General features: G+C 41.7%; 2 protein-coding genes across 3 annotated transcripts in view; one reads left to right on the forward strand and one right to left on the reverse strand.

Annotated features, from left to right (window-relative positions):
• Positions 1-249: 249 nt before the first annotated feature.
• POLR3C (RNA polymerase III subunit C) lies at positions 250-10,241 on the reverse strand. Of its 2 annotated transcripts, XM_008707746.2 has the most exons (15): positions 10,095-10,240; positions 8,916-9,082; positions 7,716-7,971; positions 7,420-7,605; positions 6,133-6,221; positions 5,484-5,588; positions 5,258-5,350; positions 3,756-3,836; positions 3,437-3,488; positions 3,030-3,090; positions 2,435-2,585; positions 1,588-1,689; positions 1,411-1,460; positions 836-985; positions 250-411 (listed from the first exon to the last, which is right to left on the reverse strand). In XM_008707746.2, the coding sequence occupies exons 2-15, from the start codon at positions 9,060-9,062 to the stop codon at positions 330-332; spliced, it is 1,605 nt and encodes a 534-aa protein (XP_008705968.1). In that variant the 5' UTR covers positions 9,063-9,082; positions 10,095-10,240; the 3' UTR covers positions 250-329. The 2 variants fall into 2 exon arrangements, with proteins under 2 accessions (XP_008705968.1, XP_008705969.1); XM_008707747.2 differs by lacking the exon at positions 1,411-1,460 and having other exon boundaries at positions 10,095-10,241.
• Positions 10,242-10,359: 118 nt separating this feature from the next.
• The window catches only part of RNF115 (ring finger protein 115), an 84,601-nt gene continuing 76,426 nt past the window's right edge, over positions 10,360-18,534 (forward strand). Inside the window, exon 1 of the mRNA XM_008707769.2 lies at positions 10,360-10,684. Within this exon, the coding sequence (XP_008705991.2) occupies positions 10,583-10,684 (102 nt within the window). The 5' untranslated portion in view covers positions 10,360-10,582. The remainder of the gene's footprint in view (positions 10,685-18,534) is intronic.

Here is an 18,534-nt window from a genome sequence, read left to right on the forward strand (position 1 = left end):
GCAGTAGGGATAGAGAGGGCATTTTAGTATAAGAATCGGCAATGGGGGCATTTGGGTGGCTCAGCTGGTTGGATGTCTGCTTTCAGCTCAGGTCATCATCCCAGAACCCCTGCTCAGTGGGGAGTCTTGCTTCTCCCTCTCCCCCTGCTCACTCCCGCTCTCTCTCGCTCTCTAGCACACGCACACATGCTCACTTCCTCTCTCAAATAAATAAAATCTTAAAAAAAAAAAAAGAATTGGCAATATATCTCACTGCAAAGAATGCATCAGGCACCTCCTTTATTTTTTCCAATCTCCCCAGACTTTTTGAGAAAGGCTTTTCTTCTGGGTCATTGTCTCTTCATGGTGCTCTCAATATATGACTCCAGCAGGAAGATGGTTTCATCCACCTGGATCTCACTGGCATCCAACCTGAGTGAAAAAGTGAAAGCCTTTGCCCAGACTGAACATTCATTATTTATGATTAGAGGCAATGGAGAATGGCATTGAGAGCATTGTAAGAGATGGTGTGAAGGGGGAGGTGATTGCAAAGCTCTAGAAAAGAAGTGATGAAGGCCTGCATGAGGACCAAGATGAAAGGCCAGATTTGAGACACATACTGAAGTTAAATCAACAGACTTGGTGAACAAGAGTGTGTGAGATTTCAGTAGAAGCTGAAATGCTTTCAGAGTTTTTAAGCTTAGGAAAACAGGTGGATTAAATCCTGCCAATTGAGCTGGGGAAGAAGAGAGTGAGTTTAGGTTTGCTTGGGTGAGGTTGGAGGGGTAGCAGGGTGTTGAGGTGGACTTGTCTGGAAGGTATATTGAAACATAGGTTTGAGATTTATGATGCTTACTTGTTGACATTACGCTTCAGGGTTTCTAGCTGCTGGCGTTCAGGGGCTGTGATCATCTCCTCTATTTCTTGGAGCTGTGCCTCCTCTGCACCTGTAGCCTGCATAGATGCAATGATGGCTTCCACCCTCTGAGACTTTTCTAGTAGACGCCTGTCAGACAAACACAACTCTGAGGCATGTCCCCTAGTCTTGGTGGTTCTTTTACCCGTTAGCCCTATGGCATAACTCCCTCTTCTCCCATGTTCCTGGTCAAAGTGGATATTGCCACCTTCCAAAGACAGTTTTTACAAGTTTAACTAGAAATATGACTTCACTCCTGGAACTCTTACTGCCTCTCATCTGCACTGAAAGTTTAATGCCAGTTTGTACATTTCTTACAAACTTAATCTGCAAAATTATTTCACTGGGGGTATATCAGAACAGTTTAGACTAATGTGCGATTTAGGTCAACCTAAGCCAATAATTCAGTGCAGCTAGACTAGTTATTGTCTCTATTGGTTTTATTTCTACAGGAAATTACCCTTCAAGACTTTGGCCTTGAAAAATGTAATTACTCAACTGAAAATGCTACTCACTTGTTCTCTTTGGTTTCAAATTGTCTCCTTTCTATCAAGTTGGCTATGCTCTGAGGGGAGAGAAGACAAGAAATGCACATGGTTCTACTTAAGTAGCTCAAGTAAAACGGCTAAAGGGAGAATGAGGGTGAGACCTGTCTGTGTGGGGGAATGTGGAGAAGGTCCGGAAGAAATTACCTTGTAGCACCTGTGCAGCAACATTCGGGCAGCTGACAGGATGTTCACAGTATATAAATAGAAGGTCCTGGATGGGGCATGGTCTGGTGTTTTGGGAATTTCCTATTTGTCCATAGAAAAAAAGAGAAAAGAAATCCTACTGTTCTTCAGAAATGGCAAAGTAAACACATGTCCCATCCAGAGCGACTCAGCTCTCTTTCATTTAATACTTTCCTCTTCCCCAGTCAGTCAGCATCTGTGTTTATGGCAAAATCAGCCACATGGAGAGCTTTTTCTATTTGACCGTGGGCATCCTCAGTGGGGAACAAAGAGAAGGCAATTAACATTTTCTGAGCAACACTTATGTGCCACGTAGACTGTATTCGATCTTTAGGACAAACCATATTATTTTTATTACCACCACCCATCACCATTTTATTGATGAGAAAAATGACAGTAGGTAATTTGCTCAATGTAACTGGGTCAGAGGCAGAACTGTGATTCTGACTCCCAAATCCATTCTGTTTCCTCATAGGGCATATATATGGCTGTGCACACAGTGAGGACCCAATAGATACTGTTGGCAGATTTAATCTATAATAGACTTAAGACCTGAGGAAATGACAAATCACGAGGAGTAGGAGCTAAGGAAAATTCTGGGGTAATTTCTTGGCTGTGCCTCTTTTAACTAGGCCACTTAAAGCTTCCCAGTTCTCTTTCAAGCGCTTGCTATGTCTCTGTTAACTTTTTTTTTTTCCTATCTCAGAGCTGGAGAGAGAGTTTGCTTGGGGTTCAGGATGTTTGCCTCATAAGTTTCTTTCACCCTCGACCAGCTACACTGGTTGGTGACTGTTATGCCACTGGTTACCTGGAGTGATATGAAATTTCCTGAGAGCATCTTGTAAAGCATATCCTTTGCCTCCTTTGCTGGAATCATTGCAAAGTCTTCTACCTGCTTCTGTTCCAGGTGTTTCTTTTGTAAAACTAGACGGAATATTCTGGCACAGCGAGACCCAAACCTGGAAAGGAATAAAGAAAGCAAATGGCATGACATAGATTAGTTTTAGCTCCTAGTCACAAATGGTGGTTGCTCTGTTTCCACGTACAGAGCCAGGACCAGAGAGAGGACTAGTGGTCAGGGATTTCTTTCACAACTCCACAGATTGATGATGGCACTGCTAATCATAAAGGAGTCACCAACTGCTGACTCACCTGAGTACCTGAGTTCCTGCATTTGTAAAGGCTTTAGGAAGCCTGGTTAATTGGCATCACCGGGAATTAAGCAGTAGGGTATTTAGGGTGAAGAGCAGTAGTGGATGGGATCTGTAGCAGTCCAGTGGAAAAATGGGCAGATGCATGAAGATGTATGTACACTGGGTGCTTACATAATGATCACACTGCTTATTCAAACGAAGTGTGGAAAGGAAGTGTCTGACCCCGACCCTGAGCAGGTTACCTCTTACCTCTCCTGTACGACAGACTCCAGAGTGGCTGTAGCTAGGGATCCTAGAGCTTTGTGCAGGTCTTCATATGAGCATTAAGGTCGGTAATGTTTTGGCCTGGTCACCGTGATCTTAGCTTTAATCCTACGTCTCTAATTCAAAATTGAAACGCTATTTTGTTTTTCACATTGGTCTCATTTATGGTAAGTATTTCAATACCTCAATTTACTAGGATTTAAGTCAGGGTTTTGCTTAACTAAAATTCGGTTAATTAAAAGTCCTTTTTGCTTCTTTATTATCAATGTATTTCAATATTCTGACTTATTTAGTCTACTAAGTATTATCCAATCCAATTTTTTTTTCATAAGTCACCATTCTTCTTCATAGTTCAGGCTGCCTGAGTGTAAGGAAATAACCGGTAAGGATACTGATGACATACATTCCTCCACCACTGTCGCCAGACTTTCCAACAAACTCTAGCTATCAAAAAAAACAGAGAGACAGAGAGAGTGTGTTAACTGAATGGAAAGTCCAGTGATTCTATTTCCAAAGGAGCAAATCTGGCCAAGAGTCTGCAACAGGTAGTCCTCCTATCAGATGATGGTAGAGAAACTGTCTGAGCTGGCTAGGTAGAAAATGAGGCTACAGAAGAAGGATACCAGGTTTCAGTGGCAGAAATAAATTATAAACACAGCAGAAAAAAAAAGAAAAAAAGGAAAAAAAAAAAGAAAGAAAAAACAGACTTACTGGATCATCTGCCAGGAGAGTGAGATACTGATCGAGAACTTGTTTAGAGATGTTATAGCCAACGGGTAGAGATCTGAAGATCTATGGAGCAAAGAGATGATGAAAATGGGTTTGGGAACTTAGAATTGCTGACTTTTTTGAAATAAAGAAGATTTAATTTCAGATATCACAAATATAAATATGTCCAAATATATAGCAACACTGTTTATAAGAGTAAAAAACTGGAAACAATCCGAATGTACAATAATAGGCACCTGATTAAAAGAAAGTACAGCATGGCTGCTAAATGGAACATAAAACTGCCATAAAAAAATGAGATCTACATATATTGACATGAAGAAGGTGGCTTAGATGTACTGTCTTATGAAAAAAGCAACTTTAGAATAGTTTGTAGAGTATAATCCAATTTTTTTTTTTTTTTGCTAAAAAAATATACATATGTTGGGGTGCCTGGGTGGCTCAGTCAGTTAAGCATCTGCCTTCCGCTCAGGTCATGATCCCGGGGTCCTGGGATCGAGCCCTAGGTCGGGCTCCCTGCTCGTGGGGAGCCTGCTTCTCCCTCTCCTCCCCATTCATGCTCTCCCTTGCTCTCTCTCTCAGGTAAATGAATGAAATCTTAAAATATACACACACACACACACACACACACATATACACACACACATATATCTACATTAATGTGAGCCTATACATAAAAAAAGGTCTGAATAAATACAGGTATCAAACTATGAACAAGAATCCCCAGGGCTGGGCTGGGATCACACAAAACTATATATATATTTAAACTGAGGTATGTTACATACAATAACAAGTCCAGATTAGAGGTTAAGTTTGATCAGTGTTGACAATTACATATACCCATGTAACTACTACCTACAATAAGATAAAGAACATGCCCACCATTCCTAAAAGTTTAGGGGGCTACAACTTAAAAAAATTATACATTTGTATTGTTTGAGTATAGGTCATGTAATTACTTTTGTTGAAAGAAAAAAAACCTGAAATTTTTGTTATATAATAAGTTTAAAAATTTTAAAATAACATAAAATGAAAATATAACTATATTTAATATGGATAAATATAATTATGAAATAGAATATAAATAAAATGTATTTGATACATTAAATATTCATGTTTTAAGAAACAGATATATTAAAAACAAATTTAAAATACACAAAATTAATATACTGAACAAAACAAATATAAGGGGCCAGATAAGGTTTTGAGCACCAACAAAGGTTCTCAGATTCCAAATAGTGGATTCTTAGAACAACTAGGAATAGCTTGTACTTTGACTAAAAGAATGGTTTAGGTTCTTAAAGGATGGATCCCCAGAGACCAAATTAATTCAGCACCTACCACCTGAAGAGAATCCCTGTCCCACCACAAACAATAAAAACTCTTTCAAAGGCTCAGACCTCAACCTAATCCCAGACTCTGTGTATAAGAATTAAAATATCCAACAGTCTCCCATTAAAGTAGTACAGGAACATGAAACTCACCTCATTGGAAGACAATGGCTGGGTGAAGGGGGCAGTAGAGGGAGTGGTAATCTCACTCATCCGAAGCATGGTCCGCACGATCTCACTGCTGGTCTGGGTTTGAAAAGTGGACTACGATTCAGAATTCACTCTGCTGTGCGGGCTCTGGCTATATGCCAATGGCCGCATCTGGCAAATAAGTGAATGTTCCTGATTCAGGCCACCGTCCCACCCACTTAGATATCACCTGGTCCATCCTATTGGCAACTGCGCTGACAATGGCTTGGTCACGGAAGTGCTGGTGGAATCTGTCAAGGTTGGCCTGCCAATAAATCCCATCATCTGGAATGGGCTGGGGAGGAGAAAAGGATTAGAGAAAAACATTTAGATACAGTGAATATGGTGAGTTTTCTGGTGAAGAGCTTGGATTTAACTGTTCACTATTTCTTTTCTTATTCAGTAGCAATTACATGGGATAGGAAAAAAAAATCATTCAATCATGTGGATTAGTGCCTTGACGAGACAAATTCACAATACCCAAATTCAGATTCTCTAAGCTCACTTCTAATCTTTCTCTATCTGAATTCTTCTCCAGTATCCTTAAGTCTCCCATTTGACCCCTCTCTCCTTCCTCTCAGGACATGACCTTGCCTGTTATTTCAGAGAGAGAAAACAGAAGGCCTTTTTTTGGCATAAGCCGGTACCTCTGTCCAATGACCGAATTAAGTTAAGCCTCAGAAGGGAGACACGGAGTTCACATTTTGTTAGTTTATTCTTGGTCAATATTTAATGAAGTTCATAATCCTACTACTTCTCAACCTTGTAAACTCTCTCGGGGCGTGTTATCCAGTGCTCTCTTTGCCTCGCCTCCGGGTGAGGACTCCTAGTCCCATTACCTCTTTGTTATCTGTGCTATGTTTTGGTCTCTTGGCTTTGGGCTCCCCAGCAGCATCCTCATCAGATGATCGTCTCCTTTTACCCTTCCCTGCCAAATAAAACAGGTGAACAGCTAGGTTACATCTCATATGAAGACAGGAAATCACTGAACCTCAGAGCAGGTGTCCCTCTATCCCAAGACATCTCCAGCTGCCTCTAGGTTAAAGTTGCTGGGGAGGCTGAGGAGCTACAGAGAAATTCAAGGCAATGATGAAGTCATTTGAAGCTCAACATATTCAAAAAAGAAAGTTCTAATCTTTCTCCTTCAAACTGCTCCTGCTCCAAATGCTTCCTTTCAGTGAGTGGGACCATCATATTCCCCCCCACACAAGTCAGACACACAGTCATTTTTGGTACCTCTGTCTCCTTCACCTTTTCTGTATCTAATTTTTCACTGGGTTTGATTACATTTTACCTATGCCCCATCCTTTCTGCAAGCAGAAACATCTTTTAAAGATGGAAATTAGATCACATCATGTCCTTTAAATCCTTTATTGGTTTTCCTTTGCTCTTAGGATAAAGAACAGATGCTGTATGAGGTCTTGCACGATCTAGCTTTTCCATCCTTATCACATGGCTCTCTGCTCACCATGCCTTTACACTGACCCATATTTTACTTCCTCAAATATCCTATTTTTTTCTTACTGCACACTATTCCTTTTGCCAAAAATGTTTATCCTCTGTACCTCTTCATATATTACTTCACTGGTTAGTTCCTACCTCTGTTTCAAATCTTAGCTCAAATGCCACTTTCTCAAAGAAGCATGTGCTCTAAGCCCTGATAAATCTGGTCCCGTTATATATTTTCATAACATCTCATCCTTTTTGGGTGCATGGGTGGCTCAGTCGGTTAAGCGTCTGCCTTCAGCTCAGGTCCTGATCCCAGGGTCCTGCATGGGGCTCCCTGCTCTGCGGGGAGCCTGCTTCTCCCTCTACCTCTGCCTCTCTCCACCCCTGCCTGTCTCTCATGAATAAATAACGAAGATCTTAAAAAAAAACAACAGCCACACCTCATACTTTTCCTTCATAGTACTATGTAGTTATTTGATTAATGTAAGTCTTTTACATTAGACTTAAGCCCCAAAAGGTCAGGGACTTGGTTTTTTTTTCCATCATTTTACACCACAGTAACTGGCACAAGGTAAATTCGTGGTAAGTGCTTGACTGATTCACTCATTCACTTAACAATCATTGAGGAAGAATCCACAATCAGGGCAAGTCACAGTCCCAGGGTCAGAATTCCTTACCAATCAAGCTCAGTTTAGGAACCAGGTACATGTCCTTTTCACTGATGACAAGAATGGGGGCAGGTGGCGGTGGCCCTGGGTCTGAATTCTCAGTGGCAGGCACCCAGGGGCAACGCTGTACAAAGTGTGTGTCTGCTAGTCGCACAAACGTGTTTGATACCTCAGCATAGTCCATGGTCTTGCCATCTGTACAACAGGAGGAAAGAGGCAGATGAGATGGCCTATGTTAGCTGAGGATCCAGTCCCGCAGCCAGCCAATCTATGCTTTTGCTAACAGCTATGGATAGAGTACTGACCCTCCATAGTCTCCGTGAGTCGGTCTGCCACTTTCTTCACAACTGCGGACATTGTCATTTTGCCATTCAATAGCAGCTCCTCAACAATGAGCTCCCCAGTGTCACTGTACAGTGTTTTGGCAGTATAGATGTACCGGGGATACCTAAGCATTCGCAGCACCCGGCTGCACTGGGCTTCATACTCCACTACACCACGTTTGTGCACTTGATATATCACCAGGTTATGTTGGATGAGCACACAAAGGGCTTTTTTCACCTAGATAGGATCCAAAAGAAAGAGAGGAAAGATCTGAAGACACAGCTCATTTTTGTTGCCAATTTTTGCCTGACAATTTACTAAGTATTAGGAGATGGCTGGCTAAGGATCTCTGTGCTTCTTCCCTCCCTCCATTGGGTAAGTTATTAAGAATCACATGTCAATGGATGAAGTCAGTAAGATTCCTCCCTGTGATGCTCATATTTCCTCTGATCATTCAGAGTACAATGTGGGGCACCTGGGTGGCTCAGTTGGTTAAGCATCTGACTTTTGATTTCGGCTCAGGTCAAGATCTCAGGGTTTTGAGATTGAGCAACCGAGTCCAGCAGGGGCTGCCTGCCTAAGATTCTGCCTCTCTCTGTGCACTGCAGCCCCCCTCCCCCGCCCCTGGCATATGTATGTGTGTATGTGTGTGTGGTCTCTAAAAAAACCCAAACAAAACAAACAAAAACCCCCCAAAGTACAATGTACTTCCCCTCCATTATTCTCATTCCTTAAAGGTAGCGCTGATAGACTTCTTATGAATAAATGAGGTGTGGCATAATAGGAGCAAAGATTTGCCTACGAAGCCATGATGAATCAGGAATACCTTGAGAAGCGGAACTTTAAGGTCTACATCTCATCCCCCAACCCCCCGCCAATAGCATTTTTCTGTTTCTAGGGCAGACTTTCTCCCTTTTTTATTTTGTGGTGTGGGGAGGAACAATATTCAAAGGTAGATAAAAGAATGAAAGCAAATTCAGGATGCCTGGGTGGCTCAGTCAATTAAGCATCTTCCTTTGGCTCAGGTCATGATCTCAGGGTCCTGGGATTGAGTTCTGGATCGGGCTCCCTACTCAGCGGGAGTCTGCTTCTCACTCTCACTCTCCCTCTCTCTCGCAAATAAATAAATCTTTTTTAAAAAAGAAAAAGAATGAAAGCAAATTAATGTCATCCACACATACCTGATCCAGTGATGTTCCTGTGTCGTGGGCAATTACCCTCAGTGGCTGGCTGCCAGTTCTGATTAGGTGGACTCCGATTTTTTCTACAATCTCTCCAAAATGCTCTTGCAGCAACAAGGAGCAAAGTTTAATTTCTGCTTGAGTCATTGTACTGAGGAGTCTCAGAGCTAGGGGGGAAGAAGTCCATATGATGCAAAGTTTTTCTCTTATGCTGGAAGTAGAGCTGCTGAGTGTAAATTCATATACTTTCTGGAGGGCAATTTTGACATTACATATTTAAAAAATTTCGTTTAGATACTCTGTCTCAAGAAAATAATAAAAATGTCACTGTTATTCTCCTTATTATACTGATAAACTGGAAACAACCTAATGTCTAACTATAAGGAGTTAATTCAATAAATGATGGTATACCCATACAATGGAATACCAGCCACCATTTAAAACAAAGTATAATATGTATGAGCACAGAAAATTGTTCATTAAGTGAAAGAAGCAGGTTGGAAAGCAAAATGTAGAGGAAAATTCAATTCTTATGAATAGAAAAATACATATGCATAGAAAAAAAGGCTGGAAGACTATATGTCAAATTTACCTTTATGGGATTATGTGTCATTCTAATTTTCCTTAAAAATTGGGTGTAGATGCTTTTGCGATGTCATAGAGTTTAGATTCTATACTTCATTGACTGGAAGAATTAAGGCCACTGTTCACAGCCCATTGGGAATGAACAGGTAGTGTCATTCCCAGTCCATAAAGGAAATGACAGCTTAGAAAAAGAAAATGAAGTAAAGAAAAGCTTCCCAATTGGGTGTTTCAAATAGGAGATGAAGGGCAGTATTTAATACTAAAATTCCTACTTCTTGACAAAGTAGACACAAATAGAAACAGACATAGGTGACTATACATCATAATTACTTCCTTATTATCCCAAGTGCTACCAAACATTGGTTTGTTCATTTATTTCCCCAAATCCCAGAGGCCAAGTCTTTGCCTCTCAGCTCAATATTCCTATCCACATGTCTTTGGGGAAGCATCCCCAGACCCTGTGCCATTCTGGGAAAGGACTTCCAAGGAGCTTAGCTCCTGGCTCTTCACTCCTTTCACGCAGGTTCCCGTTCCAGACTTGGTCCCCTCGTCCAGGGACAGGGCCGCTTCCTCCAGAGAGCTTTTTCCACTAACCTCTGGGTCAAAGCAATCTAACGCCGCCGAGTTGACCACGGCGGCTTCTTGCGGCTCCGGCTAGCCGCCGGGGCAGAGGGGGAGCCCACGGCCCTTTCTCGCAGGATGACGGACAACCAGGAGGAGGGAAAAGGGAACAACGCGTGCCGCTCTACCCCAGAGTTTCGGTGGTTTCCGGTGACGCTCTTTCTTTCTTCTCGCTGGAAGGCTGGAGGACCTGCGAGCGCTGTCTGAGGAGCCGGCGGGCGGGCTGCGGCGGGCGGACTCTCCTTCCTGCGCCTCTTTGGTGCTGGGAGGCGGGCCGCGGGGTCGCCGTCCGCGCCGCCGGCTCGCTGGGCCCAGCGGACTCACGTGACCGACGCGGGCTCTGGAGCGGCCGGCCGCACTGAGGAAGCGGCGGCGGCCGAAGGGGTGACCGCAGCCGGGAGGTAGCGGCCTGGCAAGGGACGGGCCGCTGCCCTCTCGGACAGCCGCGGCGGAAGAGAAAGATGGCGGAGGCCTCGGCGGCCGGGGCGGGCGCAGGCGCCGCTGTCGCCGCGCACCGTTTTTTCTGCCACTTTTGCAAGGGCGAGGTCAGCCCCAAACTACCGGTAAGAGCCCCGTGCCCTCTGCGCTTGGGCATCCGCGTGGATTCTTCGCCCCGAAGTCCCCGAATGTGTCTTCAGCTTCTCGCACAGCCCTGATTTCTCTGACACCGGTCACCCAAATACCCTCTTGCTCACTGTTCTCTGGTCGCTGGCCCCAAATCCCGGGCGTCCCGGCCCTGGCTCCGGAACTCTCGCCTAGCCCATGTCCCCCTGGGATGTTCCACCTGCCCCTCACTCCCTCTCCTCCCTTCACCTGTCCCCCTTCATCTTTTTGTCTTTCTTAGCAAGTTCTCTGATAACTCTCCCCTCAGTTTTCTTTCACTCTCTTTCACCTTGTCTCCTTCCCACGTTGACCTCTCTTTCCCCCTCTCGATACCCTTTCTGCAGTTGCTTCTCCTTTATGGCTTTTTCCACTTTTACCCAAATCCCCCTCCCCCATCCCCAGTGGAGCCAAATAGCGGATTGCTGAGGATTGTCCCTATTCGGTTGTCTCTAGGGAAGGAAGGAAGAAAGCAGGAAGAGAAAGAGAGGGTTGGAAGGTAACTGTAGGGAGGTGAGGAGGATTTTGCTCTTCAGGGGTTCCCAGGGTTCTTGTGAAAGTGAAAACAAGTATACTAATGACTTGCAGACTGCCTGTGCTCCCTGTCACTATTGAAGGAAATGGCTTTAGGAAGAAGGCAGAACATATTGTTGCAACTTGGTTATTTTGGTTGTCCTGCTGCCAGTGTCTTTAGCATCACCTCCCTTCCCCGCCCCTTCCCCTATTCTGTCTCTTCGCTTAATAAAAAGATCCAGGATGGAATGCTGGGGACTGCATCCTTTGACACAAAATTGTTTTTTTTTTACCAGTTTTTGCCGGATTGTCTGTTAGCCCCTGGAAAGTTGGTGCTACGGTTGTGAAGAATGTGCTTCTGTAGCAGGCTAGCCAGCTACCACACTCCAAACCCAGCTCTTTTGGGTTGGGTTATAAACTACTGCAGGGAGACCCATAAGGGTGAATGTTAAATCTGCCCTTGGCCACCTATCTTTAGAATTAGTTATGGTTGTTCTTCTCCTTGGAAATATCCAGGTTCAGCCTTAAGACAGGGTGGCTACATTAACAACTCACCTCCGTTATTTACTATCTTAGATAGAGTCTGAGAAATCGTCCTGAAGTGTGCCTGCATGCATGTCTTATTCCTCAGAAACACAAGTGGAGTCTAGTGAATAAGTGTCTCAAGGGTATTTTAGCCTTTTCACCCCAAAATGGTGTTTTTTCAGGCTTTTATGGCATTTTCTTTCCTCCATTTGCCCCACACCCTCCAGGGTCATAGTTTCATCTATGTGCTATTTTGCTTTGGCTTGCTGATTCAGCTATGTGTGTGTGTGCGCGTGCTTTTTGCTATATTTCAGTGCTAAGAAAGCAGGTGCCTTGTTTTTTGTTTGTTTGTTTTGTTTTGTTTTTTGCCAGTGGACACCAGAGCCTCCAGAACTCTCTAACCACAGAGAGGGAGAATTCAGCCAGTATGTGTGTGGCCAGTGACATGCTGAATGTGATCCCTTGTTGAACATTGCGGTCTTCTGATCTTTAAGTGCTGTTCACTGTTTGCCTTTAAGAGTGATAAAACAGTCTAACTTCCCACAACTTATTATATCTTCTCTTCTTAACATCTCAAGTCCCCACTTCATGCTCTTGAAAAGGGATAGTTTGAAAGAGTTGGTAGGCGTTTTTATAAGCCTTAGTTTGATGCCCGGAGGAGAAGTTCTTGACCTTTTTTAGTTTCATTTATTACCTGTCATGCCTGATGTGTAAATTGAATACTTCTGCATACTTACAAAGTGCTCAGCTGAATGTCCTGGAGGCAATACCAAGGAATATGTGGTTCCTGCCCTTCAGGACCTTAATTTTGTTGGAAAGACAAGACCAAACATGGAAGAAGTAACAACATAGGTGAATGAGGGTGGATAGTCCGTGATTTAGAATTCAGTGAGAGGGCGGACGGTAGCATTGGTGATGTGAAGTCAGGGCAGAAGTGACAGTTGAGATAGGATTTAAATTGAGTTTTGAAGGAAAGGTAGAATTCAGATTCAGGAGAACAGTGTAGACTGTAGAAAAGAGTAAATTGAGGAAGAAGGAAGAAACATTTAGTAAATCATTGTTGCCATGCTTCTAGGAAAAGGTGCAGTGAGGTCAGGGTTATAGTTTTGATTCATACATGAGCCAGTGAGTTTCATCTTGTTTCATGGCCATCGTTAAGCCTAAGCTGTCACCTTGAACATGTTGGTTGTAAGAATGATCAGATCAGATAAGTATCTGGTTCGGTACAAATCTGACTCTGCTCCCGAAAAACTAGCTCAAAACTAAATCAGTAATACGATTTTCATATATATAGGAAAACATTGAAGAGTTTTATAAAAGTAATTTTTTATGTGAACTTGAGATTCCTTCATTGTAAGTACTCAGCATACGGTAGGCATGCATTGTTTCTTGAATTGGAAGAATGTTACGGGAAACCAGATGTCTTGGGGGGGGGGGACCCAGGTAATCTGGAATAAAGTTTTCCTTTGTCTTGATTTAATTTGCATCTCAAAAGGGTGCTTACTCTTTTGTTAATTGGATCGCAGGATGGATCGCAAAAGTAGTCATTCCCGAGTGCTGTCCTCTCTGAACTCCAGAGGTGGAGTATTGAGTTTTACTGTCAGCTTTTAATGAGCTAATATTGCTAGGTGGGTTTCTTGACCCACTCAGTGGGAAGGACTGCTTGCTTCAGAACCATCTCATCTCTTGCTGGTTTATTCCGCCGTAGAATCATGATGGTGTTCAGTGGGATTAAGTTGCAGGGTTTTGGAATTCTTATTTCGTCTCCCTTCCCAGTTTCTAGGGTGTAGCACTTTTTAATACATTAGGAAGTGTGTGCAGGCAATAGCAATAGCTTACCCAGTGGTTCAGCCCTGAAACTCCCCTTAGGTTTTTGTTTATTGTTTTTCTTGTCAGGCCTACTACTCTGAAAGATTCACCGGCCCAACTAACTTTAATGTCTGTATTAAAAGGAATAATTTTGGTTATAACTTCTGAGAGAGATTGTAATATGCCTAATGCTATGTAGGTTAAGCCAAATTCAGTTGAATTAATTTGGTGAAATAATGTCTTACTGCTAATCCTGATCCCTCCATTTTAACTTTGTGTGTCTTTAGTTTGGATCCTCCCAGATAAGAGAACACAAGATTCATTTAGAAAAAAGATACAAAGAAATGAGGAGAAATCAAGAGAATTTTAGAATGAAAATATATTCAGCGGTACTGTTATTATTAGACATCAAAAAAGAATCTCTGTTGGGGCACCTAGGTGGCTCAGTTAGTTAAGCATTTACCTTCCACTCAGGTCATGATCTTGGGGTCCTGGGTTCGAGCCCTGCATTGGGCTCCCTGCTCAGCAGGTATTCAGCCTCCACCCCCCCATGCTCTTTCTCTCTCCTAAATAAATAAAAATTAAAAAACAGAAAGAATCTCTATTCTAGAAGTGGCTGTTGATTTAGGAATTTCTCTTACTGAAAAGCGTTTTCCTGTTTACATTGAAAATTACTTTAGTAAAATTTGAATTTTAAAATAAGATAATTTGATTATATGCTTTAAAACCCTTAGGGTTTCAAGTTTACATATGTTGGGTAAATCGCATTGTGTATTTTTGGGTAACTTAAAATTATTGTCAAAACACCTCGGAGGGATGCCTAGGTGGCTCAGTCAGTTAAGCATCTGCCTTCTGCTCAGGTCATGATCCCAGGGTTTTGGGATCCAGCCCTGCGTTGGCTCCCTGCTCAGCGGGGAGTCTGCTTCTCCCTTTCCCTCTGCCTTCCACTCCCCCTGCTTGTGCTCTCTCTGTCTCAAATAAATAAATTACTTAAAAACAACAACAACAACAACAAAACACAGCAGAAGTTTCTACCTCACCTGACTGTTGAGAGACAATGTGAAGCCAAGGCTGTTGGAGATACTATGCTACATTGAGGGATGACTGAGTAATACCATAGAAGTCTGTGTCATGCAAGGTAAAGGTGTCATTGCATCCCCACACTGCCCTGTCCCCCTTTAAATCAAGGCCAGAAAATATTACCTGAGATTGCATCTGGTAGAGTATTCATTAAATGGGTGAGATAAATCATATGCAGAGTAAACTACTTTTGATATTGATGAGACTAGGGTGATTCTTAAGTGTTTTATGGAGATCAGAGTATCCAAATCCAGACAAGAGACCAGTCTAATTAAGGACTGCCAAGGTATTATTCACCTCTGAGACTCTGCCTGAAGGAATTAACAGGCTTCGTTCTCTCACATCTCCTTATTATATCACCTTTGATCTAATAAAATGTCATCCTTGTGGATAAGTAATGTTACTTGCTTTGGTCCTTTACCTGGTGCTATACAAGTGATTATCATTGTACTGTGCTTGTAATGACTCAAACATGGGAAAACTTTTTTTTAAAAAAAGATTTATTTTAGAGAGAGAGAGAGAGAGAACACATGAACAGGTGAGGGGCAGAGGGAGAGGCAGAGAATCTCAGTGGAGAGCCTGAGGTAGGGCTGGATCTCAAGATCCTGAGATCATGACCTGAGCCAAAACCAAGAGTCAGATGCTTAAACAACTGAGCCACCCAGGCGCCTCAAATACAGGAAAACTTTCCAACTACCCCATAATAAGAGTAACTAAAAAGTACATTTCATTTTTTTAATTACAGGAATTTTTAAAAATACATTTCTTAAAGACTTTGTGATTCTTAAAACTCTAAGCTCACTGACCTTGCTCGCTTTTTTAAGTTGCATGATTCATAGAAAGATCACAGAGCAGCGTCCAGGTAATGTTAATGGTGTTAATTGAACTTGGGAAGGAATTTAGTGATTTGAGCTGGGCTGGAGAGGTTTTAATTATTAGATATCTTATATTCTTCTATTGGTGACTCACCAGCTAAAAAGTCTGCTTGATTATCTAGCATCTATGTGGTACTATGTAGCAGTTGCTTATTAAATATTGCTTGAATGATGTGATGAGGTGGATACCCAATAGTTATATTTAAAAGTAGTGGCTTTACTGTTGTGAGATCTTTATCAAATTGGTTCCAGTGGTACAGAATATAGGTACAACCATATGAAGTTTGAATATACAGTGTCAGTAAATACATTCCCTGCCAGGATCTAGAAATAAGAAATACATATTCTTATAAGTAGAAGGCTAGTTCTGGCCTTGAAATTCTACTGATACATAGACATGTATATACTGGGGAAATCTGGGATTTTTTCAGTATGAAGAAGAACAGAAATCTTAAACTCACTGCAGATAAAATCCCTTGTACTTTTTTGGGAAGTACCAACTGGATGCTAACACTTTGTGTTTCTTTATGTTTACTTGGCTTTTTATGACCTTTACGTACATTCAGGGAGGAAATGCTAAGGTCTTTCAGACATCCATCTTATTAGAAGAGGAAAGAAGATGTGGATTGCTTCTGATTCTCTGTAGTCAAATTTGGTAAAAATAAGCCTATGGATGCTGACTTTTTTTTTCATCTCGTCACAGCCTAATAATGAGCAGCAATGAAGGAGATGGTGTAAAACAGTGGTTCTCAACTGGAAGCAGTGTTATCCCCAGGAGAACCTTTAGTAATGTCTGTAGTCAGTTTTGGTTGTCATGATTGCAGGGAGGGGGAGAGAGAGTTGTTCCTGGCATCTCGTGGATAGAGGCCAGGGATGCTGCTAACATGCTACAATGCACAGGACAGCCCCTCACAACAAAGAATTATTGGGCCCCAAATGGTAAGAGAGCTGAGGTTGAAGAGCCCTGGTGTAGAAGTATAAAGAGATTGTCCTCTTGTGTCCATGGTGTGTAGGGTTTTGTTCTGATGTGGCTTTGGTTTCTAATTTTGGGACACTGATGAGAATTTTCAGTAAGATAATTGAGACCATATAATTTTAGCAAAACCCTGATGGGAGGGATTATTTAGAACAGTAGTTAGCACGTGCTGTTCCATTATAGCTGTATCTGTTGGGGTCAGTTTCTCTATGCGGTTACTGAGACCAGAGGAATTGGATCACTCCTCTCAAGTTACACACTGTAGGGCAACTTCTAAAAGAGAAGTACCCAAATTTTTTTGTCAGTTGGGAATTAATTGAGGTAGTAACACCACTTGTAACTTAGTAAGACATCTGGAAATTCCAGTTTGAAAACAAGGCAAAAAGCAGACAACAAGCCAAACTTTTAGTTTCTTTATAGTTCATCTTAGCATTAATCAGGTTTTACTTTCTTTTTCTTCCAGATCTCTTAGAAGTTTCATGAACTCAGGAGATTTTGTGTTTAAACTTTTAGTTTCTTTCAACTCTTGGCTGAGAGGGTGAATTGAATTATCAGTCCTTGTTCTGATACTTCAGGTGACTAGAGCTGAGTCACCTGACCCTCTCTGTTTACCTTAGTATATACTACTGTAAAATAATATTGAGGCTCACCCCTTGGAAGCCTGAGTGAGCACTCAGAGAAGTGGTGCTATGTACTCTTGGATTGAAAGGTAGTGTAGGAATGAGCAAATACTTATTTTGGTGGAGAAACAGGGCCTTTGCCATAGTAGAAGCATTTTATATCTAAAATGTTCTTATAGTTTGATCTACAGAACTTTAGGTTAGATTCTGAAAGATTTTTTTTTAATTCTTCTTTTAAGTTCAATTGTTAGCAAGTCAAAATTCTTTAGAGGTGTCGAGGTGCATGGGTACCAACCAGAAGTGAGTTGGTTCTCATAATTTTTAGCGGAGCACACTTTTCTTGTATGTTGAATAGATTGTCCAGCCTCTTTTCCCAAATAGGCCAGGTAGTTTTGTTTTCCTTGAAAATCTGTTAAGGTAGGTAGGTAGTCTTTCTCCTTGAGAATTTCAGCAAGTGTCACAGAGTTCTTACAGACAAGGTATCCTATATTTACCTCTTTGTCATTTTCTTTGATATTGTTTTAATTTGAATAGACTAAATGTAGAGAACCATCTTCCAGTAAAGGTGTCATTATGGTTACTTTTCACCATGTTTAAAATTTATTGTCAAAATAAAGAGAAAATCCCATAGTTACATGCCCTTTAATGCCTTTTTCTGGGTTAACTGAGACCTGCAGGTATCCTACAGTGATGCTTGATCTAGCCTTGTGGTTCTCAGACCTGCTAGACCTAGTGCCCTCTTTTTATAATAAATATTTTGAATTGCTCCTTTTAATGAAACGTAGTACAACTTTCCTACACATACAGTTTTTAAAATAAAAAAATTCTCTAGCTGTAAGATAAAGAATAAATAAAAATAAAATAATTCATGACAAAATGATATACATTTCAGTCTGTAAATACTCAGTTGTCCATAACAAGAAGATATGTGTAATGTAGTAGATATTGGCACCAAACATTTATGTAACAGCTTCCTGAGTAGACTGTTATAATGGTATTTGCAACTTTAATGCCATGAGAAGCAAACCATCAGAATGGGGAACAATTCTTGGAAAAGGTACCAATAAAGTATAATTTTCTCCTTTTTTACTCAGTAGTTGCTTTTCTGGACATTTAGTGCAGATTATACAGAAGAACTTGGTGTTTATATGTAGAATGAAGGTAGGACCTAGGATTTGATAAAGGTGTTTTTTAATCTATTTAACTATCCATATGAAGTTTGAGAATAGAAACATACATTTGTGCTGCAGTTTCCTATGTGTTCCTGCCTCTGTCCATTAAATGTTAGTAGCATTTTTTTTTTTAAAGATTTTATTTATTTATGTGACAGAGAGACAGCCAGCGAGAGAGGGAACATAGCAGGCGAGTGAGAGAGGAAGAAGCAGGCTCCCAGCGGAGGAGCCCGATGTGGGACT

The sequence above is a fragment of the Ursus maritimus genome, unplaced genomic scaffold, assembly GCF_017311325.1.
Source record: "Ursus maritimus isolate PB19 unplaced genomic scaffold, ASM1731132v1 scaffold_12, whole genome shotgun sequence".
Lineage (NCBI taxonomy): Eukaryota > Metazoa > Chordata > Mammalia > Carnivora > Ursidae > Ursus > Ursus maritimus.

Excerpts from the sequence above, each read along its gene's own strand:
- POLR3C (XM_008707746.2), bottom strand. The coding sequence starts at position 9,062 with ATGACTCAAGCAGAAATTAAACTTTGCTCCTTGTTGCTGCAAGAGCAT. Across the intron at positions 7,606-7,715 it reads ACTCACGGAGACTATGGAGG|ATGGCAAGACCATGGACTAT; the intron begins GTCAGTACTCTA and ends CCTGTTGTACAG. Across the intron at positions 412-835 it reads CTGAAGCGTAATGTCAACAA|GTTGGATGCCAGTGAGATCC; the intron begins GTAAGCATCATA and ends TTTTTCACTCAG.